The sequence below is a fragment of the Pseudophryne corroboree genome, chromosome 5, assembly GCF_028390025.1.
Source record: "Pseudophryne corroboree isolate aPseCor3 chromosome 5, aPseCor3.hap2, whole genome shotgun sequence".
NCBI lineage: Eukaryota > Metazoa > Chordata > Amphibia > Anura > Myobatrachidae > Pseudophryne > Pseudophryne corroboree.
Window position 1 is genome coordinate 763,722,683 of NC_086448.1, and position 24,161 is coordinate 763,746,843.

At 44.3% G+C, this 24,161-nt stretch overlaps 1 protein-coding gene across 1 annotated transcript in view; it reads left to right on the forward strand.

The window, feature by feature from the left end:
• Positions 1-24,161, forward strand: part of GRHL2 (grainyhead like transcription factor 2) — a 144,280-nt gene that overhangs the window by 85,798 nt on the left and 34,321 nt on the right. The window contains exons 7-8 of the mRNA XM_063924214.1: positions 3,817-3,928; positions 5,109-5,203. Coding sequence (XP_063780284.1) covers positions 3,817-3,928; positions 5,109-5,203 — 207 coding nt within the window. The remainder of the gene's footprint in view (positions 1-3,816; positions 3,929-5,108; positions 5,204-24,161) is intronic.

Here is a 24,161-nt window from a genome sequence, read left to right on the forward strand (position 1 = left end):
GGTGGAGGTGGAGCCTCGGTGGTTGTTCTTTTTTTTCTTTTTTTTACCAAGTGCAGGTTTGGCTATGCCTCCAAGATTTGGTCATCCCCACCTTGTATCACCAGGTCCCCATGATGTCACAACCTTGAAAAAAAACAGAGAACCTTTTTTGGTTAGTTTAATATACTTATGTTTTTGTTTTTTTTTTTGTTTTTTTTTACTTTTAGATTAGATGTGAGCCCTTCTCTTCTCTTCTCTTCTCTGTCTTACATATCATTCACACATTGCTAACAATGCATACAGATCTGATGTATTGTGAGGAAAGCAAGCAGCACAGTCTTGGAAATAGACTCTTCTGCAAAGCTCACAGGAATGTTCAACCTCAGGAGGAAGGTGCTAAAGGAATTCAAAGATCTGTGTATTTTCTCAAGGAGTGGCCGTTTATGAGAAAAATCATCTTATAAAAAGTGTTTGATGCCAATATAATGCACGTCCGTACCTGTATAAAAGGAGGCTTGGGAGAGAAGAGTACACAATGATTGTGGGGAAAAGGGGAAGGAGAATGGCAATCTGTGTCTATAGCAGAGACTCTCTGGGAGCTGAAAGAACAGTGGTGACCTACACACACATACAGTACACATAGGGGTACATTTACTAAGCAGTGATAAAAGCAGAGAAGTGAGCCAGTGGAGAAGTTGCCCATGGCAACCAATCAGCACTGAAGTAACATCTATAATTTGCATTCTATAAAATGATACAGAGCTGCTGATTGGTTGATGGAGAAATTTCTCCACTGGCTCACTTCTCCGCTCTTATCACTGCTTAGTAAATGTACCCCTAAGTGACTAAGGGGTATATTTACTATACTGCAACGTTTTATAGCCAGCAACCTCTGGCAGTTTTTTTCCACAGTTTTTAAAAAGGCGATAATAATAAATGCAAAACCAGTTGTGTTTTGCATTTAATATTATTGGCGTCTTAAATTCTGCAGACAAAACAGTAGACTGTTGGCAGCTTTGAAAAGACCCCTAGTAAATATACCCATAAGTTTTTCTCACATACAGTGGAGAGAGATAAAGTACCAATCAATCTGATTCTAACTGCAAACAGTCTGTAAAATTACCGTTTTGGATGGTACTTTATCTCTCTCTATGGGTTGATACACCTCCCCCATTGTCTCTCTCACCATGGATCTCACAAAGCATACTGGATGTACACCAGAAATCACTTTTGGTTTTGGATAGAAAATCTGGTCCTATGAATATATATTTTTCGCTCATTTTTTCTATACAGTATTTGCACTCACATGGCTAACCCTTCCCAGAACCTAACCAGATGCTTATATTATATATAATACAGTGTAAGGAATAGAATTTGGAAATTGGTGGCAGTTCTCTGATCTTGCATAAAAGAATAAAACAAATATATGTTCTTGGTTTCTATTAAGTGCACACACAAAGGAAAATGATCCCATGTAACACTAAGTGTTCTGTTAATAGGTAAATTGGCAATCCGTATAAATCGTGCCCTTGTATTGTGGGGTTCTGTAGTCCACATTCTGGTACACTGCACCTTTAAGCATTGGCAATACTGTCTTCATCATATATCATGAGGGGACCTATTTATCAAGCAGTTCTGCATAATGTTTAATGGCAGACGTATCCCTTAAATGTACCAAGATGGAAAACAGTAGATATCTCCTACATTCTGTTCATCAGCCCTCACATCAGTCATTCCCATATTTTTGTATGGATACAGTGTGTAACAAGATCAGCAAAGTGTAGTTTTATGGACTGTGTGTGCATGGGGCGTTAGTCCCTTAACTTCAATAGGGTAGCCCTGCGGGAGACAGATCTTGCAGTCCTACTCTGGTGGGCTAAAAACTGTGTGTGATTCTAATCCAGGGCCAGATTAAGCTATTTTGGGGCCCGGGGCAATTAAGATAGGGGGGGCCTCCCCACATGTCAGCACCGCCCCCCTAGTTGTGCCCACTGTGTGAGTATCCTCCATTCTACGTCCATGATTCAGCAGCAACACAGATCTTTCCTGCACTTCTGCGGGGCCGTCGAGAGCCGATAAGGGCCTGATACTGGAGTAAGCCAGCGGCTCATCTTCCCTGTGTCTCTCGTCATTACCCCCCACTGTGTCTCTTGGCCTCACCCCCTGTGTTACTCAGCTCACCCCCCCACCTGTTTCCCTTCGCCTCAAACCCCCCCAGTCCCAGTCTCATTCTCCTGTGTTGTCTGCACTGTGTCTCTCAAAAATATCGCCCAGCTCTTTAAGCATCATTCCCCGGTGTCTTTCATGCCCATCATCCTGAGCCTCCAGAGCACATCCCCCCTGTCTTCCTAGATCAGTGCATGTATTGTAGTGTGTCTATTTATGAATATGTGCTCTTCAGCGTGCACTGTGTGCAGGCTAATTCCATCCTAAATTGGAGTCACTGCTCTCCCCTCTCAGCGGCAGCAGGTGGGGATCAATAAATCTACAGTTAAAGAATAGACAGTCAAAAGGTCAACCCCATATGGTCAACATGCAAAAGGTTGATAGGTTCAAAAGGTCAACATGCAAATGGTCAACACAGAAAAGGTTGATACAAGTTTTTTTTTCTTGTTTCATTTTTGGTATGTCCATTTGTATGTTACAGTATATTTGACCACAATTAGTGTACCATGTCCCTTCGAGAGGCTCGCTTCGGCCAGGTTACAATTCCCAATTGTAGCCCACATAGATGCTAGATTTTGCACCTGTTGACATTTTATAAATGTTGAACTATTGACCTTGTTGACCTTTTGCACGTCAACCATATGGGTTTGACCTATTGACTGTCTAACTAGAGACTGTCTATTCAGTGTCTGGAAGCCAATGCGGTGCTGGGGCCTCCTGCTCTCCTGTCTTTTCCCGCCTCCTTACTCTTGCGCCCACTTCCTCCTCCCCTGTCCTGGCTGAAATGGGTTATTGTGTGAGGAAGAGAATATACCTGAGGCGTGAAGGACAAGGATGCAGCGTCAAAGGGGGATTTTCAGCAGCACTGTCAGCACCTGACCCATGGTCTTGAGCTGCTGCTGGGTCTCAGAGCTGCTTCTGGCTGAAGAGGCTAAGTCAGAGCAACTTCGGTCAGGGGGCCCGCTGAGAAAGGTGGGCTGGGTGCACTCACCCTCTGCTCCTCCCTCCCCTTTCCCCTTAATCCAGCTCTGTTCTAATCACAATATTTTCATAATGGGCATGTGCAGCTGCCCAGCTGGGGTTTGAACATGGAATAAAGTGGTCGTGTATGTGATCACTTTACTTCCTATTGATCACTGGGACAGGCTACCAACGGAGCCTGTGTCCCGGCATCTAATACCTCTTTCACATCGCAAAAATAACCCGGTATCGACACGGCATATTGCTGGGTCGACATGGATCACTGTGCGATGTGAAAAGGGCCCATGGGAATTCCCGGGTCGCCTGACCCGGTAATTCAACCCGGGTTATAAGCAGTGTTATTCCCGGGTTGAATACCGGGTCAGTGGCAGTGTAAATTGGTTCTTGGGCCGATGCGACCCGGCACCCATTCACTACATAGGGAGAGGCGGCGCTGAGATGAGCTCACCTCCCAGCGCCGCCCCTGACGACCGGTTCCGCACCCCGCCGCTATGGCAACCGACCCGGCAGATTGCCAGGTCCGGAAGCCAGCAGTTAGGGTCCAATGCCGGATCCCACCCGGGAAGGACCCGTTTCCAATTCCCGGGTGGGATCAGACATTGGCAATGTGAAAAGGGCTTCTGAGTGGTACAAAAAATTAATCCAATTGCTGGATTCTATTTCCATTAATGGTTTCTTTTGTCTCTGCAGAGCGTGGTGATGGTTGTGTTCAGTGAGGATAAAAACCGTGATGAACAATTAAAGTACTGGAAGTACTGGCACTCCCGGCAGCACACTGCGAAGCAGCGCGTCCTGGACATTGGTAATCCTGGTCATCCAATATATTTTCCTGCTCCACGTTGTGAGAGAAATATGTAACTAGAATTTGTTATATGCTAAATTATATTAATGGGTTGGGTATGGGATCCCAGAATACCAACACCAGAATCCCGACTGCCTAATATATCCCGACAGGGGAGCTCAACTAAACTCGCTCTACATTTGTGGAGATTTTGGGGTATAATTACTAAAGTGCAGGTTTTTAAAAGTTGAGATGTTGCTCATAGCAACAAAATCAGATTCTACTTATCATTTATCTAGCACCTTATATAAGATAACACCTAGGGGTAAATTTACTAAGATGGGAGTTCTATTTAAGATGGGATGTTGCCCATAGCAACCAATCAGATTCTACTTCTCATTTATCTAGCACCTTCTAGAAGATAATACCTGGAATCTGATTGGTTGCTATGGGCAACATCCCATATTAAATAGAACTCCCATCTTAGTAAATTTACTCCCTAGAATCTGATTGGTTGCTATGGGCAACATCTCCACTTCTAAAATCCCGCATTTAGTAAATATACCCCTCTGAGTCACTATGAGAGTATATTTTAAATAGATGCCCAGCACAGGGCAAGTCCACCCCGCATGCCAGGTCCTGCCCCCGTAAACATGCAAGCGCATTGCAAGACAGAGATGCTCTCGCATGTTTAGTGTTGCCTCCTGCCGACGCGAAGGCAGATGTCTACCCGCCATCTTTTTGATTGCTGCTGCTGCGTGTGACATCACGCAGCCGCAGCAACCCACCCCAGCAGTGGTCCAGACACCCCTCCGTTGTCCAGACTGCGCCCCTTAAATGTAGCATAGACGCCCACAAAATGCGGTGTCGATGCCCCATTCCCGCCCCCCTCCATGTATTAGACTGGGTTCTGAGGAGAACGCAGTTTAAGACCCTACTCACATCTGTGGGGCACAACACAAAACTGGGATAAATGTTGATGACCGCGAATGTCTGGAAATCCCAAATACCGGCCATTGTGCTGAACTGAATCCCCCCTACCCCCCCTCTTCCCCATCACCTCTATAACTGAGGGATGTCTAGTGTAGCCAAAACATTGACATCTGTAGTATTGGGTTCATCTCCTTTACAGGAATGGAATTCAGCTAAGAGCCTTTGCTAGTTTCTTGCATACTAATGATATGTCCCATCTGTTTACTAGCGGACTACAAAGAAAGCTTTAACACCATTGGGAACATTGAAGAAATTGCGTATAATGCTGTGTCCTTCACTTGGGATGTGAACGAGGAGGCCAAGGTAATGATCCAAGAAAGACTCATTCATACAATACTCTGGGCAAGATTCAATTGTTATCACGTCGGCAACCACTAGATGGCACCCAAATGGAGCTATTCAATTGTAGCTCCGTTCAGACGCGATGGCTGCCCACTTCTGCATTTCAGTTGGCACCCCCCAGAGGGTGGCAAACTAAAATGCGCGATAAGTGTCCTGTTTGGGCGCCCAAACTGCACTTTTCGTGATTGCTCCAGCACCTTTATGGGTGCGATCAGTGTGAAAAAGCGACCCAATTGAATATCGCCCCCGCGAGCCACCATCACTTTAGACGTGAGAATGGGCGTGATAATCAATTGAATATCGCTCTCTGTCTCCAAGAGGTCAATTCAATTAGCGGGTTGCTCTTGCAGAGGTGTGGAAATGTCAGCAATGGCACCTCAACTTGCGGCCAGATCTCCCCTCGGGCTCCCAGATTTGTATGTACACATCCCTATAGGGCTGAGAACAGAAGTCAGCAAGTCCAGGGGCCGTACTTGCTCTCAGGGACCCACCCACGCAGCCAAGCTAATTAAATCAACCTCCAAATCTCTGAATTTAGGGGCTGATTCATTCAAAAACCTTTTGTTAGCATCGCAGGGCAAGGACGCCCAGCATGCTGACTGCCGCCCCCCCCACCCCCCTTCAACAAGCAGAAATTCCGATTGCAATTGTTAGCAAAAAATAAGGATGCCTTCTGCGATCACGCCCCCACCACGCCCCAGTTTGCGCAGCATTGCCCCCTGTTTGCCGTCCTCCGCAACACTCCATCTCCACCTAGGAAACAGGGCATTGCTGCTCGTCCCCCCTCCTCCCCCCCGCAACTGCCTATGCCTGATTGACAGGCAGAGGCGATCACATTTTCTACAACCCTCCTGCCTGATTGACAGTCAGGGGCGCCCGCATCTTTTTTTTTGTGTCATTTTTTGTCATTTTTGCGGGTGTATCGCTTACTGAGTTAGGCCCTTAGTGTGAATATTGCTTTTGACTAGAATTTATTTATATGCACCTACTTACGCAAGTTCAGCAGTTGTACTTCAGTTTATAGGACTAGAGGGAAACCAGTTTACCAGTTGCAGAAAGCAGTTATGACTGGTGGGAACCAATCTCTATATATTAATGTCTGGAAATATTGTAAATACATTCTGTACTACAACTATATATACATACAGCTTAGAGAGGAGAAGTACAGTGTGATCACTTATGAACGGTCGTATTTTCATTCCATGAAATGTGTATACTAGACACTGGTAACCAATTTGGACTTGCTGTAATGAAACATTCTCTTTTATAATGTCATCTGTCTTATTCTTGCATTGCACAGTAAGCCTGGGTGCAGCTACAAGATTCAACGTCTGTGCAAAGCTGTATTGCTGTGTTCTGTCATATTCTTATTACCAGTTATTTTATATAACGCACACACATTCCGCAGCGCTTTACAAAGAGTATTTGGTCATTCACATCAGTCCCTGTCCCAGTGGAGCTTACATTCTATATTCTCTACCACACGTACACGCGCACACATTCACGCTAAGGTTAATTTGTTGGGAGCCAATTAACCTACCAGTATATTTTTGGATTGTGGGAGTACTCGGAGGAAACCCACGCAAGCACAGGGAGAATATACAAACTCCACACAGTTAGGGTCATGGTGGGAATCGAACCCATGACCTCAGCGCTGTGAGGCAGTAATGCTAACCATTATACCGTCTGTGCTGCCCGTGATCACTTCAGCACCTTTATGGGTGCGATCAGTGTGAAAAAGCGACCCAATTGAATATCGCCCCCGCGATCCACCATCACTTTAGACGTGAGATCGGGCGTGATAATCAATTGAATATCGCTCTCTGTCTCCAAGAGGTCAATTCAATTAGCGGGTTGCTTTTGCAGAGGTGTGGAAATGTCAGCAATGCCACCTCAACTTGCGGACAGATATTCTTCTGAATTTCCAGCATTTTGATGGCTTAATAATTATACAGTGTGAGAGAGAGACGGAGCCTCCATTCCTCCCTATAAATACTGTGCAATCTTCTGATTAATACACACCAGCATGGAATACCATGAATACGTGATTAGCTAGTGCATACAACTGCATCATGGTTTTGGTTACATAACACAAACTGTTTGTATAAGGTTTGTTTGTCTACAGCCCGGCCACAACTGCCATCAGTCTGCAGAAGATGTTCAGCAACAGTAGGAAACATTCAAACAACCTGTAAAAAAAAAAAACAAGTAACTTTGTATTTGGAACAAACCATGGTGCAAATGGAATGGGGTCCGAGTTGCCGGAGGTCCGGGATTTCGTCCCAAGAATGGCCATTTGTTTTTTTTAAAGCTGCAATCATTTTACAAGGCAAAAACAGGTCTGTTTTGCATTGAAAATAATTGCCACTTTAAGAATGTGGCCATTCTCAGATGAAATACCGAACCTCCGGCAACTCAGACCCTATTTTATTTACCATCATGTTGCAATGCAAGGGGATCAAATACATTTATATTGTTTCTGTGCAGGGTAAATACTGGCTGCTTTTGCATGTAGCCCACAAATGTTAGACAGCTTTATTTTTACACTGCAATTTAGAATTCAGTTTGGACTCACCCAACCCAAATCTCTCTGCACATGTTACATCTACCCGACCTACAGTGCAGCATGGTTTTGCCCAGGAACACAGTTATTTGCTTTTTTTGGCTTTACTTCCAAATCAGACTCAAGCCCCATATGTATTGCAAAAAGCTCAGTGTTACATTTACACCAAAAGCACAGGGAACCCTAGTAATCTCAGAGTGCAATATGTTATACTTCCTTCTACCATAGATGTTGACTATCTGGCTGCCCCAAATTTCAGAGGTGGTCAATGTGTGTGTGTGTGTGTGGGGGGGGGGGGGGGGAGTGTTGGGGAGGGAAGGGGTCGGGGGGCATGGCTTGGCATAAGTGGTGGAGAGGGGGAGTGATGTGGTGCATGATGTTGTGCGTGGGGGCGTGGCTACCCAATTGTGTCATTGTGCCCACACCCCCACCATACAGTGGCGAGATTACCGGTATTGTACTGCGGGGGTGCATGACGATCATGACACGGTTCAGCATAAATCGCATCATCTCCTGCTCAGTCCACCCACTTCGCTCAGTTAGTGAGTGGCTGTGTGGCGGGCGGCTCCGGGAGACTTGACCACCCTTCTGGGTGTATGGGAGTGCCACCCGATATTCAGGAGCCTCCCAACCATTCCAGGAGAGTAGGCAGGCATGCTTCTACTGAACGGTATGTGGTAGCGATGGGGTGTCCTAGGAAATTCAGAGACAGCACAGCTTTATTTGTATTTTAAAGTATTCATGTATTTTCATTTATGTTCCAAAGGAAGGTTTATACAGTTCTAGATTACAGGAAGCTGCACAAGCACATTAACTGTTGCGGGAGATCGGAAAGATAAGCGTGTTTATACTGGTTTACAACACGCTCCACCCTGCCCCAGCTACGCACATTCATTATTGTGTAAATATGAAAGATGGTGTTTACTCAACACAGAAGCATGACTTGTTGTTATATTAGATTTCAGCCACTGTTGTGCTGTTCTGAGAAGTAACATGAAACTATGGAACTTTATAAAACTCTACAGAGATATCTTAAGTCAGAGAGGAACTAGAAACTTAGAGATAAAATGGAAAGAGATAATCTACCAACCAGTCAGCTCCAAACTGTCATTTTTCAAACACAGCCTGTATCATGACAGTTAGGAGCTGATTGGATGAGTACATCCCCCTTAGTATACGCTTAAGTTCACATGCCTTTGTTTGGAACAGTCATCCGGATAATCAGCCGCTGCCTATTCGTTTGCATTGTGAGCAGAGCCGGCCCTAACCAATATGATGCCCTAGGCAAGATTTTGGCTGGTGCCCAATAGCACCACCGCTGACCCCGCTTCTCTTTCCCAGCACCATCACCCCTCATCCATAGCAGTCCTTATTTTGGGGTTTGTACCCCCTATATTTTAAATAGGAACAGTTCGCACATTTGGCGCACAGCCCAAAAAGGGGTGTGTTTTTGCTGGCAAAGGGCATGGCCACACAATAGTAACCCCAATTTCAATTATGCCACACAGTAGTGCAACTTTATTCACATTTGATCATGCGATAGTGTCCATAATTCATATTACATCCCACAGTAGTATTACTTTACCTTATAAACATTACTACTCACAGTAGAGCCCCTTACTCACATTACATCACACTGAATTGCTCCTTATTCACATTATACCACACCCTATTGCCCTTTATTCACATTAGATGACACAGTGGTGCCCTTTCTATACGCAATGCCACATAGTAGAGCACCTTATACACATAATGCCAAACAGTAATGCCCCTTACACATATGAGACACATTATTAATGTCCTTATAAGCATAATGCGCCTTACACATTATGTCAACCTTTATTAATACCCTTTTACACGTAATGTCCCTTACACATATGGCGCACATTATTAATGCCCTTATACACATAATGACACACATAGTGCCCCCTACACATTTGCTGCACATTATTAGTGCCCCTATACACATAATGACACACATACAGTAGTACCCTGTTACACATATGCTGCACATTATTAATGCCCTTATACACATAATGACACACCTAGTGCCCCTTACACATATGGTGCACATCATAAATGCATTTTTACATGACACACATAATGCTCCTTACACATATTCCGAACACTACTGCACAACTAACCTACTCACATGAACACAACACTCACACTACCACTAACACTGTGACCTCTGCCTCTGCTTGAATACAGATGTGTCCTCATAAATCTTGCCTCAATGCTATTGTCAGGCACATTTTTTAAAATAAAAATGCATCTTATTTGCATCGCTATGTGGCTATGATGCACAATCAGCTTCTGCTGAATAAATTGATATGCAGCATGCCTATATACTGTGTGAGACTGTGGCTGTATCTGCATATGAAATGCTACACACAGAATATAGGCATGCCACATATCATTTTAATCAGCAGAAGCTGCTGATGCCCCTAGGTATATCAAATGCCCTAGGCAATTGCCTAGTTTGCCTATGCCTATGGCCGGCTCTGATTGTGAGTCCGATTGGAAATCTGCATGGTAAAAAAAAATATATATATATTTAAAATCAGTGCCCGACCTCCTATTGCTTTAGGACTACCCCCTTCATGTGGTTTCAGATTTTCTTTTTGAAATACTGCTAGGTTATGTGAGGGAGAGAATGTCATCGGGTAAATGTAGTATGGTCTGAATTGCCTGGAGGTGCGGGATTTCGGGTGAGAATTTTTAAAGTGCCAATCATTGAAAAGCCAAAACCAACCTTGTTTTGCCTTGTAAATGGTCGCCGCTTTAAAAATACGAGCATTCTCACCCAAAGTACTGCACCTCCAGTAACCCGGACCCTAGTACATTTACCACCATGACTTTTTTTTAACTTCTTTTGTCATTGTTATAGTTACTTGTTTGTAAATGTCTTTTTGCATTGGTTGAATTGCGCTATTTTGCAGAAGATGCAGCAGAAAGGTGAAACTGGCATCCTCTCGAGCTAGTAGACAGGGACAACAAGAGGAGGGGTCTGTCTGGTATAGCACGTGGTTTTCCAGCTGTCCACAGCCTCACCTGAGCAGGATTATAGGCAGCAAGATTAACTGCAAGACCAGTAGCTTCCTATTGGTCATTGCCGTCACAACAATCCTAGGCTGCGCTGACATCATTGACCTATGATGCCAAGGTTGTGTGCACAGCATAATCAAAATAATCTATATCCTTTTAGAGTTACAATTCAACTAAACAGTGCCACAACATTTGTTAATGAGTTTCAGCTTTGATCATAGACAATATGACAGAACTATGTAATGTATGTAATGCAGGTACTACAGCACTGGTTGCTTTTTTTTTTTTTTTTTACTGACCGAACAGTACAAATCTCCCCAGCCATATAACTGTCTCCCTTATCTAATAGCAAACTGAAATGTGAAATGCTTGTTCGCAATACATAAGTACAGTATATTGTATCTATTTCTGTCAAATTATGAAACCAAGAAGAATTCTTCTTGAAGAAAATAAAAAAACACATTTCTCATGTACTAGGAAGTTCTCACATTTTACAAGTGTGTTTAAACTCTGAACACGTATGAAATGTAATATCACGAAACTGTATATATCTTGAATAGAAATTCATAGGCAGGTGGGTCAGATGTTAAAATACACAATATGAGGTCTATTCATGAAGCAATGAAAAGTGTGGAGAAGTGAGCCAGTGGAGAAGTTGTCCATAGCAACCAATCAGCATTGAAGTAACATTTATAATTTGCATATCATACAATTGTACGGAGCAGCTGATTGGTTGCCATGGGCAACTTCTCCACAGGCTCACTTCTCCATTCTTTTCACTGCTTCATGAATAAACTAGAGATGAGCGGGTTCGGTTTCTCTGAAACCGAACCCGCACGAACTTCATGTTTTTTTTACGGGTCCGAGCAGACTCGGATCCTCCCGCCTTGCTCGGTTAACCCGAGCGCGCCCGAACGTCATCATGACGCTGTCGGATTCTCGCGAGACTCGGATTCTATATAAGGAGCCGCGCGTCGCCGCCATTTTCACACGTGCATTGAGATTGATAGGGAGAGGACGTGGCTGGCGTCCTCTCCATTAGAAATTAGATTAGAAGAGAGAGAGAGATTGTGCAGAGTCAGACAGAGTTTACCACAGTGACCAGTGCAGTTGTTGTTAGTTAACTTTTATTTATTTTAATATAATATATCCGTTCTCTGCTATATCCGTTCTCTGCCTGAAAAAAAACGATACACAGCAGCAGCCAGTCACACAGTGTGACTCAGTCTGGGTGCACTCAGCTCAGCCCAGTGTGCTGCACATCAATGTATAAAAGGCAAAGCTTATAATAATTGTGGGGGAGACTGGGGAGCACTGCAGGTTGTTATAGCAGGAGCCCCCAGGAGTACATAATATTATATTAATTTAAAATTAAACAGTGCACACTTTTGCTGCAGGAGTGCCACTGCCAGTGTGACTAGTGGTGACCAGTGCCTGACCACCAGTATAGTAGTATATTGTTGTATGTATTGTATACTATCTCTTTATCAACCAGTCTATATTAGCAGCAGACACAGTACAGTGCGGTAGTTCACGGCTGTGGCTACCTCTGTGTCGGCAGTCGGAACTCGGCAGGCAGTCCGTCCATCCATAATTGTATTACAATATATACCACCTAACCGTGGTATTTTTTTTTCTTTCTTTATACCGTCGTCATAGTGTCATACTAGTTGTTACGAGTATACTACTATCTCTTTATCAACCAGTGTACAGTGCGGTAGTTCACGGCTGTGGCTACCTCTGTGTCGGCAGTCGGCAGGCAGTCCGTCCATCCATAATTGTATTATTATTATAATATATACCACCTAACCGTGGTTTTTTTTTCATTCTTTATACCATCATAGTGTCATACTAGTTGTTACGAGTATACTACTATCTCTTTATCAACCAGTGTACAGTGCGGTAGTTCACGGCTGTGGCTACCTCTGTGTCGGCAGTCGGCAGGCAGTCCGTCCATCCATAATTGTATTATTATTATAATATATACCACCTAACCGTGGTTTTTTTTTCATTCTTTATACCGTCGTCATAGTGTCATACTAGTTGTTACGAGTATACTACTATCTCTTTATCAACCAGTGTACAGTGCGGTAGTTCACGGCTGTGGCTACCTCTGTGTCGGCAGTCGGCAGGCAGTCCGTCCATCCATAATTGTATTATTATTATAATATATACCACCTAACTGTGGTATTTTTTTTCTTTCTTTATACCGTCGTCATAGTGTCATACTAGTTGTTACGAGTATACTACTATCTCTTTATCAACCAGTGTACAGTGCGGTAGTTCACGGCTGTGGCTACCTCTGTGTCGGCAGTCGGCAGGCAGTCCGTCCATCCATAATTGTATTATTATTATAATATATACCACCTAACCGTGGTTTTTTTTTCATTCTTTATACCGTCGTCATAGTGTCATACTAGTTGTTACGAGTATACTACTATCTCTTTGTCAACCAGTGTACAGTGCGGTAGTTCACGGCTGTGGCTACCTCTGTGTCGGCAGTCGGCAGGCAGTCCGTCCATCCATAATTGTATTATTATTATAATATATACCACCTAACTGTGGTATTTTTTTTTCTTTCTTTATACCGTCGTCATAGTGTCATACTAGTTGTTACGAGTATACTACTATCTCTTTATCAACCAGTGTACAGTGCGGTAGTTCACGGCTGTGGCTACCTCTGTGTCGGCAGTCGGCAGGCAGTCCGTCCATCCATAATTGTATTATTATTATAATATATACCACCTAACTGTGGTATTTTTTTTTCTTTCTTTATACCGTCGTCATAGTGTCATACTAGTTGTTACGAGTATACTACTATCTCTTTATCAACCAGTGTACAGTGCGGTAGTTCACGGCTGTGGCTACCTCTGTGTCGGCAGTCGGCAGGCAGTCCGTCCATCCATAATTGTATTATTATTATAATATATACCACCTAACTGTGGTATTTTTTTTTCTTTCTTTATACCGTCGTCATAGTGTCATACTAGTTGTTACGAGTATACTACTATCTCTTTATCAACCAGTGTACAGTGCGGTAGTTCACGGCTGTGGCTACCTCTGTGTCGGCAGTCGGCAGGCAGTCCGTCCATCCATAATTGTATTATTATTATAATATATACCACCTAACCGTGGTTTTTTTATACCACCTAACCGTGGCAGTCCGTCCATAATTGTATACTAGTATCCAATCCATCCATCTCCATTGTTTACCTGAGGTGCCTTTTAGTTCTGCCTATAAAATATGGAGAACAAAAAAGTTGAGGTTCCAAAATTAGGGAAAGATCAAGATCCACTTCCACCTCGTGCTGAAGCTGCTGCCACTAGTCATGGCCGAGACGATGAAATGCCAGCAACGTCGTCTGCCAAGGCCGATGCCCAATGTCATAGTACAGAGCATGTCAAATCCAAAACACCAAATATCAGAAAAAAAAGGACTCCAAAACCTAAAATAAAATTGTCGGAGGAGAAGCGTAAACTTGCCAATATGCCATTTACCACACGGAGTGGCAAGGAACGGCTGAGGCCCTGGCCTATGTTCATGGCTAGTGGTTCAGCTTCACATGAGGATGGAAGCACTCAGCCTCTCGCTAGAAAACTGAAAAGACTCAAGCTGGCAAAAGCACCGCAAAGAACTGTGCGTTCTTTGAAATCCCAAATCCACAAGGAGAGTCCAATTGTGTCGTTTGCGATGCCTGACCTTCCCAACACTGGACGTGAAGAGCATGCGCCTTCCACTATTTGCATGCCCCCTGCAAGTGCTGGAAGGAGCACCCGCAGTCCAGTTCCTGATAGTCAGATTGAAGATGTCAGTGTTGAAGTACACCAGGATGAGGAGGATATGGGTGTTGCTGGCGCTGGGGAGGAAATTGACCAGGAGGATTCTGATGGTGAGGTGGTTTGTTTAAGTCAGGCACCCGGGGAGACACCTGTTGTCCGTGGGAGGAATATGGCCGTTGACATGCCAGGTGAAAATACCAAAAAAATCAGCTCTTCGGTGTGGAGGTATTTCACCAGAAATGCGGACAACAGGTGTCAAGCCGTGTGTTCCCTTTGTCAAGCTGTAATAAGTAGGGGTAAGGACGTTAACCACCTCGGAACATCCTCCCTTATACGTCACCTGCAGCGCATTCATAATAAGTCAGTGACAAGTTCAAAAACTTTGGGTGACAGCGGAAGCAGTCCACTGACCAGTAAATCCCTTCCTCTTGTAACCAAGCTCACGCAAACCACCCCACCAACTCCCTCAGTGTCAATTTCCTCCTTCCCCAGGAATGCCAATAGTCCTGCAGGCCATGTCACTGGCAAGTCTGACGAGTCCTCTCCTGCCTGGGATTCCTCCGATGCATCCTTGCGTGTAACGCCTACTGCTGCTGGCGCTGCTGTTGTTGCCGCTGGGAGTCGATGGTCATCCCAGAGGGGAAGTCGTAAGCCCACTTGTACTACTTCCAGTAAGCAATTGACTGTTCAACAGTCCTTTGCGAGGAAGATGAAATATCACAGCAGTCATCCTACTGCAAAGCGGATAACTGAGTCCTTGACAACTATGTTGGTGTTAGACGTGCGTCCGGTATCCGCCGTTAGTTCACAGGGAACTAGACAATTTATTGAGGCAGTGTGCCCCCGTTACCAAATACCATCTAGGTTCCACTTCTCTAGGCAGGCGATACCGAGAATGTACACGGACGTCAGAAAAAGACTCACCAGTGTCCTAAAAAATGCAGTTGTACCCAATGTCCACTTAACCACGGACATGTGGAGCAGGGCAGGGTCAGGACTATATGACTGTGACAGCCCACTGGGTAGATGTATGGACTCCCGCCGCAAGAACAGCAGCGGCGGCACCAGTAGCAGCATCTCGCAAACGCCAACTCTTTCCTAGGCAGGCTACGCTTTGTATCACCGCTTTCCAGAATACGCACACAGCTGAAAACCTCTTACGGCAACTGAGGAAGATCATCGCGGAATGGCTTACCCCAATTGGACTCTCCTGTGGATTTGTGGCATCGGACAACGCCAGCAATATTGTGTGTGCATTAAATATGGGCAAATTCCAGCACGTCCCATGTTTTGCACATACCTTGAATTTGGTGGTGCAGAATTTTTTAAAAAACGACAGGGGCGTGCAAGAGATGCTGTCGGTGGCCAGAAGAATTGCGGGACACTTTCGGCGTACAGGCACCACGTACAGAAGACTGGAGCACCACCAAAAACTACTGAACCTGCCCTGCCATCATCTGAAGCAAGAAGTGGTAACGAGGTGGAATTCAACCCTCTATATGCTTCAGAGGTTGGAGGAGCAGCAAAAGGCCATTCAAGCCTATACAATTGAGCACGATATAGGAGATGGAATGCACCTGTCTCAAGTGCAGTGGAGAATGATTTCAACGTTGTGCAAGGTTCTGATGCCCTTTGAACTTGCCACACGTGAAGTCAGTTCAGACACTGCCAGCCTGAGTCAGGTCATTCCCCTCATCAGGCTTTTGCAGAAGAAGCTGGAGGCATTGAAGAAGGAGCTAACACGGAGCGATTCCGCTAGGCATGTGGGACTTGTGGATGCAGCCCTTAATTCGCTTAACAAGGATTCACGGGTGGTCAATCTGTTGAAATCAGAGCACTACATTTTGGCCACCGTGCTCGATCCTAGATTTAAAGCCTACCTTGGATCTCTCTTTCCGGCAGACACAGGTCTGCTGGGGTTGAAAGACCTGCTGGTGACAAAATTGTCAAGTCAAGCGGAACGCGACCTGTCAACATCTCCTCCTTCACATTCTCCCGCAACTGGGGGTGCGAGGAAAAGGCTCAGAATTCCGAGCCCACCCGCTGGCGGTGATGCAGGGCAGTCTGGAGCGACTGCTGATGCTGACATCTGGTCCGGACTGAAGGACCTGACAACGATTACGGACATGTCGTCTACTGTCACTGCATATGATTCTCTCAACATTGATAGAATGGTGGAGGATTATATGAGTGACCGCATCCAAGTAGGCACGTCACACAGTCCGTACTTATACTGGCAGGAAAAAGAGGCAATTTGGAGGCCCTTGCACAAACTGGCTTTATTCTACCTAAGTTGCCCTCCCACAAGTGTGTACTCCGAAAGAGTGTTTAGTGCCGCCGCTCACCTTGTCAGCAATCGGCGTACGAGGTTACATCCAGAAAATGTGGAGAAGATGATGTTCATTAAAATGAATTATAATCAATTCCTCCGCGGAGACATTGACCAGCAGCAATTGCCTCCACAAAGTACACAGGGAGCTGAGATGGTGGATTCCAGTGGGGACGAATTGATAATCTGTGAGGAGGGGGATGTACACGGTGATATATCGGAGGGTGAAGATGAGGTGGACATCTTGCCTCTGTAGAGCCAGTTTGTGCAAGGAGAGATTAATTGCTTCTTTTTTGGGGGGGGTCCAAACCAACCCGTCATATCAGTCACAGTCGTGTGGCAGACCCTGTCACTGAAATGATGGGTTGGTTAAAGTGTGCATGTCCTGTTTTGTTTATACAACATAAGGGTGGGTGGGAGGGCCCAAGGATAATTCCATCTTGCACCTCTTTTTTCTTTTCTTTTTCTTTGCATCATGTGCTGATTGGGGAGGGTTTTTTGGAAGGGACATCCTGCGTGACACTGCAGTGCCACTCCTAGATGGGCCCGGTGTTTGTGTCGGCCACTAGGGTCGCTTATCTTTCTCACACAGTCAGCTACCTCATTGCGCCTCTTTTTTTCTTTGCGTCATGTGCTGTTTGGGGAGGGTTTTTTGGAAGGGACATCCTGCGTGACACTGCAGTGCCACTCCTAGATGGGCCCGGTGTTTGTGTCGGCCACTAGGGTCGCTTATCTTACTCACACAGCGACCTCGGTGCAAATTTTAGGACTAAAAATAATATTGTGAGGTGTGATGTGTTCAGAATAGGCTGAAAATGAGTGTAAATTATGTTTTTTGAGGTTAATAATACTTTGGGATCAAAATTACCCCCAAATTCTATGATTTAAGCTGTTTTTTAGGGTTTTTTGAAAAAAACACCCGAATCCAAAACACACCCGAATCCGACAAAAAAAATTCGGTGAGGTTTTGCCAAAACGCGTTCGAACCCAAAACACGGCCGCGGAACCGAACCCAAAACCAAAACACAAAACCCGAAAAATTTCAGGCGCTCATCTCTAGAATAAACCCCTAAAGGGGGGCTACTCACGGAGCGATCGCTGCTTAAAATCTAAGCAATCTGACTAGATTGCTTAGATTTTAAGCAGTGATCTCTCCGTGTGTACCCCTCGCTGGTGCTAGCATACCAACACACAAGCAGGCCAATCTAGAGGGTCGCGCACTTCACCCGCTGGGTGAAATGAGCGCTCCCCCCGCACGCTCAGCACACATCGCGCTGTGCTGGGCGGGGGGAGAGATGTGTGCTGAGCGGTTCGCTCAGCACACATCTCTCCCCGCATCTGCCAGTGAGTACTGGCCTTTAGGCTTATAATATTCTAGGGGCATTAAGACAGTGGGGCATATCCATGAATGCTTGAGTAATAGCGTGGAGAGAGGTAAAGGGGTCTATTCATGAAGTCTATATATTACATTGATTCAAAGCGATATAGCTTGGCATGGAAGCAATTCATGTATACGTATCTTTCTGAAAATGCGATCTGGTATCCTGGGCTCCTGCGGCCTTGTCTCCACCTGCGGACTTCTGCAAGAAGCATGGAGGCAGGTGGTACTTCTTGCTCATGTTCCAGCATCTGAGCCTAGGAGAGGCTACAGGGGCTGCAGATCTGTAAAGGAGCTAGGGATAGAGCAGGTGCCAGGCTGACCGGGAAGTAACGACTGGCGCGTCCTTTTCATATTGTAGTACAGATTACGCCATCCTGAGATGGCGATTCTGTACACTGTGGCGGAATGGAAAGAGCTTTCCTTCTTCAATGAAGCGCACTTACCATACTATGGTATGGTGATGCCATTCAGCCACGGAGCCAGGGTGCCGCTGGAGAAGTAATGAATTTCTCCACGGTAACCCACCCTGTGACATAAAGCAGAGAACAGCCTTATTTACCGCAAACAGGGCTTTTCTATGAAAAACTAACCAATCAGCTCCTGTTGTTTTTCAAACACAGACTGTAAAGTGACAGGTGCTGATTGGTTGGTTCTGTTCTATGTGAAACCACTTAAATACTAAAGTATACCATCATCATAAAGACACGGAGACACAGATCTGGCAGAAAAATATGCTGCCTATTTATTTAAATAGATTTAAAAAAAAAGTTATGGTAGCAAAGAAAGGACGGATGGCAACAGCACAATCCAACATTGCACCAAAAACATGCCCCCTAAGAATAGGTTCACTGACACATGGGACTTTCTCCCAAACCGGCTCCCAGTCTTGAGTTTTATATCCTCTCACTCTCATGTCAATCATTCTGTTTCTCATTTGACCTAAAATGGCATAAAAAGCTATAATAAAGGGCAACCAATCGTATGCCAACTTTGAGCAGATAAGTTCATACATCGATATTTGGAAACATCGGTGTGAGAATATACTGCAGGTGCATAATGGATATTAAAGAGCTAAATTAGGAAGAAAGTGTAAGTTCATACAAATTGATATTTAAAATATCTGCAATATTGTAGCCATAGGGTTAGACCATAGTAAATGCAGATTTGTATTTCAAAGAAAATATATTCAAATTCAATTTTCCATGCATCTATATTGTATTAATCATTTATTATTTATTTATTTATTTATTTATTTATTAACAGTTTCTTATATAGCGCAGCATATTCCGTTGCGCTTTACAATTAGAACAACAGTAATAGAACAAAACTGGGTAAAAACAGACAGACATAGAGGTAGGAAGGCCCTGCTCGCAAGCTTACAATCTATAGGGAAATAGGCATAGATACACAAGGATAGATGCTACCTATTGCATAATGGTCCACCAGATTGCTAGGTTCTTAATGGGTTGTATGATGATACCCCACAAAGTTATCCAAGTGTCAGGAGGGTGTGAGACTAAAGAAAGACAAGATATGTGATGTTATGAATACTCTACAGAGGATGTAATTAGATAGGGAAGCACTGAAGGTTATGTGGGTGGGTCTGGAATTTGATAGGCTTGTCTGAAGAGGTGAGTTTTCAGGGAACATTTAAAGGTTTGGAGACTAGAGGCGAGTCTTACTGTGCGTGGGAGGGCATTCCACAGAGTGGGTGAAGCCCGGATAAAGTCCTGTAATTTTGAGTGTGAACAAGTAATGCGTGTGGATGAGAGACGTAGATCTTGTGCAGAGCGGAGAGGTCGGGTAGGGAGATATTTTGAGATGAGTGAAGAGATGTATGTTGGTGCAGTTTGGTTAATAGCCTTGTATGTGAGTAAAAGTATTTTATATTTAACACGGTAGAATACCGGTAACCAATGGAGGGACTGACAGAGCGGATCTGCAGACGATGAACGTCTGGCAAGGAAGATTAGCCTCGCAGCTGCATTCAAAATGGATTGTAGTGGTGAGAGCCTATGTTTGGGAAGACCGGTCAGGAGACTATTACAATAATCAATGCGGGAGATAATGAGAGCATGGATTAGAGTTTTTGCTGTGTCTTGTGTAAGATAAGGGCGTATTTTGGATATGTTTCTTAGATGTATGTAACATGATCTTGAGACAGATTGAATGTGGGTAACAAAGGACAGTTCAGAGTCAAGAATGACACCTAGGCAGCGAGCTTGTGGGGTAGGGGTGATTGCAGAGTTCTCAACAGTGATAGAGATATCAGGTTGGAAACTACTATTGGCCGGTGGAAATATAATTAATTCTGTTTTGGAAATATTAAGTTTGAGGTGGCGAGATGTCATCGAAGATGAAATGGCAGAGAGGCATTCAGTGACACGGCCCAATACAGATGGTGACAAATCAGGGGAGGATAGGTAGATTTGAGTATCATCCGCATACAGATGGTACTGAAATCCGAAAGAGTTGATTAGTTTGCCAAGAGATGTGGTATAGATAGAGAAAAGCAGAGGACCTAGGACTGAGCCTTGCGGTACTCCAACTGAGAGAGGTAGCGAAGGAGAGGTGGAATCAGAGAAACGAACACTGAAGGAGCGATTAGATAGGTAGGATGAGAACCAAGAAAGGGCTGTGTCCTGAATACCTAGGGATTGTAGTGTTTGTATGAGAAGAGAGTGGTCAACAGTGTCAAAAGCAGCAGAGAGATCAAGGAAAATAAGTAGAGAGTAATGTCCTTTAGATTTAGCAGTGACCAAATCATTCACTACCTTAGTCAGTGCTGTCTCTGTGGAGTGTTGGGCACGAAATCCTGACTGAAGTGGGTCCAGTAGGCTGTGTGAGTTAAGAAAGTGTGTGAGGCGAGTGTAGGCAAGTCTCTCCAGTAGCTTGGAGGGGCATGGGAGCTGAGAGATGGGACGGTAGTTAGAGAGAGAGTTCGGGTCAGAGTTTTGTTTTTTCAGAATGGGAGTAATCACTGCATGCTTGTATAGAGAAGGAAAGATACCAGTAGACAGGGAGAGATTACAGATTTTCGTTAAGGTTGGGATGAGCACAGTAGACAGAGCTTTACTAATTTGTGAGGGTATAGAGTCAAGGGGAGAGGTATTAGAGTAGGCAGATGAAAAGAGTGCAGATACTTCATCTTCATTTGTAGGATCAAAGGAAGAGAAGGTGTTAGAGGGTTCAGGCAGGGAATTGAGCAGGTCACTTGCTGTGGAAGAGCATACCATTTCATTTCGGATCTTGTCAATCTTGTCCTTGAAATAGGGAGCAAGATCTTGCGCACTGACAGTGGCTGGTGGGTTAGGTGAGGGAGGGACAAGAAGTGATTTAAATGTATTAAAAAGTCGCTTGGGGTTAGAGGCTTGAGCAGAGATGAGAGATTGAAAATATGTTTGTTTGGCAGTGTCCAGAGCAGTACGATAAGAGTGGTAGGTGGTCTTATATGTGAGAAAGTCACTTGAACTACGAGATTTACGCCACTGGCGTTCAACTTTTCGTGAGAGTTTTTGTAAGTGTCTAGTGTATTTAGAGTGCCACGGTTGACATCTAAGTCTACGTGGAGTGTGATGGGTAGCTGGAGCCACTTCATCAAGTGCTGTTACTAGAGTTTGGTTAAGGTGTGACACAGCAGTCTCTGGAGAGGTGAATGTAGAAATTGGTGAAAGCAGTGGTTGCAGAGAGGTAGATAGTTGTTGAAAATGAATAGCGTTAATATTTCTGCGGGTAAGAGGTGTCCTTGTAGACTTTAGGGACATGGAGTTTGAAGTAATGGAGGAGAGCATGCATGTGATAAGGTTGTGATCTGAGAGAGGGAAAGGAGTGTTAGTGAGTTCAGAAACAGAGCATAGTCTGGTGAATACAAGATCAAGGCAGTGGCCCTCCTGATGAGTAGGGGAGTCAGTCCATTGGGAGAGGCCAAGAGAGGAGGTTAGAGAGAGTAGTTTAGAGGCATGGGGAGATTGTGGACTGTCATAATCATTTGCATTTATAGCTCAACATGTGTGTTATGGTAATCTACTGAACAATATATGTATTATGCTGATCTGCCAAATGTTAAATGCGCTCTATTTTGCAATAGCCTGTATAAGTCTATAAACTTAGTATTGTGAGAAAAGTATACCACAATTGCCTACTTTTGATAAAGCATTTCGGGGAGATTGCAAATGAAACACGGCGTTTTTATTTGCATTTCATGTGCACGCCGTGTACTGCTGTGTCGGAGAAGCGCGTTACAAAACGGGCATCCAGTATGTCTAACTATAAATAAGCTCCTAAGCAGTTACAGAGTTCAGTGCTAATAAAATATGTATATACAATTTATCACATATCTCATTAAATAATCACACATCTTTTGGCACATAGCCTCTCATGCAGCCATCAGCGTGCAGGAGATCAGTGGCCATTTTCTTGTAGCACACACCTCCTCCTCAATCTTCTCCCCAGTGTTTCCTCCATGGTAGGTGGAGATTGATGACATCATACTGTGCTGAGTCCACCTAGTCCTCCTGCAGAGAGATTGTTAGACACTTCAGGGAGCCAGGGAGATTACCAATGTGTCAGGGAGTCTTTCCGACATTCAGGGAGAGTCGGTATGTGTTCAGTACACGCTCTCCCAATCTGTGATTTTACATATCCAGACATAATTAACAATTATCTTGTCCAGGGGTATCAAACTCGCGGTCTGCGGGCCGCATGCGGCCCCTACCGCATCATTTTGTGGTCCACGGGCAGGGGTTCTTTTGTGGCCCATTGTCAGGTTGGAAAGGGGCATTCCATCATGGAACACCTTGTACATAAATAATACGGCACATCACATTTACACATTGATGTCCGTAAGCAGAAAATAATATGAGGTTATTTTATAAAGGCGTTTGTTTTGCCTGTTTCCTCTAAGTGATGCACCTTACAAACAAGCTGCCTTTCCACTGTAGCCTGTGTAGGCACTAAAATAATTATATGCATGGTTGAAGTTTAATCCAATCAGATAAAATTTAATTAGGTAGAATAAGAAACAGGTCAAATGGTTACCTGAATTGCCATGTGTATAGATACAACGGGGTAAATTTACTAAGGTGGGAGATTTTTAGAACTGGTGATGTTGCCCATGGCAACCAATCAGATTCTACTTACCATTTATCTAGCTGCTTCTAGCAGATAATAGATATAATCTGATTGGTTGCTATGGGCAACATCAGCAGTTCTACAAATCTCCCACCTTAGTAAATTTACCCCAACGTTTCATTTCTTAGTATAGGTATACATGCCTTCAGCTGCAATTATTACATCAGCAAGATTCCTCAATAAGTGGAGCAGTGCAACTGGGCAATCTGTGTGTAGGGCAGTGATTCCCAAACTCGGACCTCAAAGCTCCCTCAACAGTCCAGGTGTTAAGGATATCCATGCTCCAGCACAGGCAGTTTAGTTACTACAATTTGATTTTAACCATTTGAACTTAAGCATTGATATCTTTAAAATCTGGACTTTTAGGAATCCATGAGAGCTGAGTTGGAACCACTGTTATAGGGTCACCTCACAACCTCAATGATCTGTTTGCTTGGAGATTACACAGAATGGCCTAGTTGCTACATGTGTGGGCATTATTTGACTACCCAGTTATGGGACCAGTGGTCACTCAAAAGGACAGCAAATAGCAGTTAGCGGATATTACCTAAGACCCCCCATATGGTTGTAAAGATGCAATCTCAATTGCTTTTTTTTTTTTTTGAGACATTTATCAAAGCTTGGAGAAAGATAAAGTACCAACCAATCAGCTTCTAACTAACAGGCCCTACACATTAGGTAATATCAC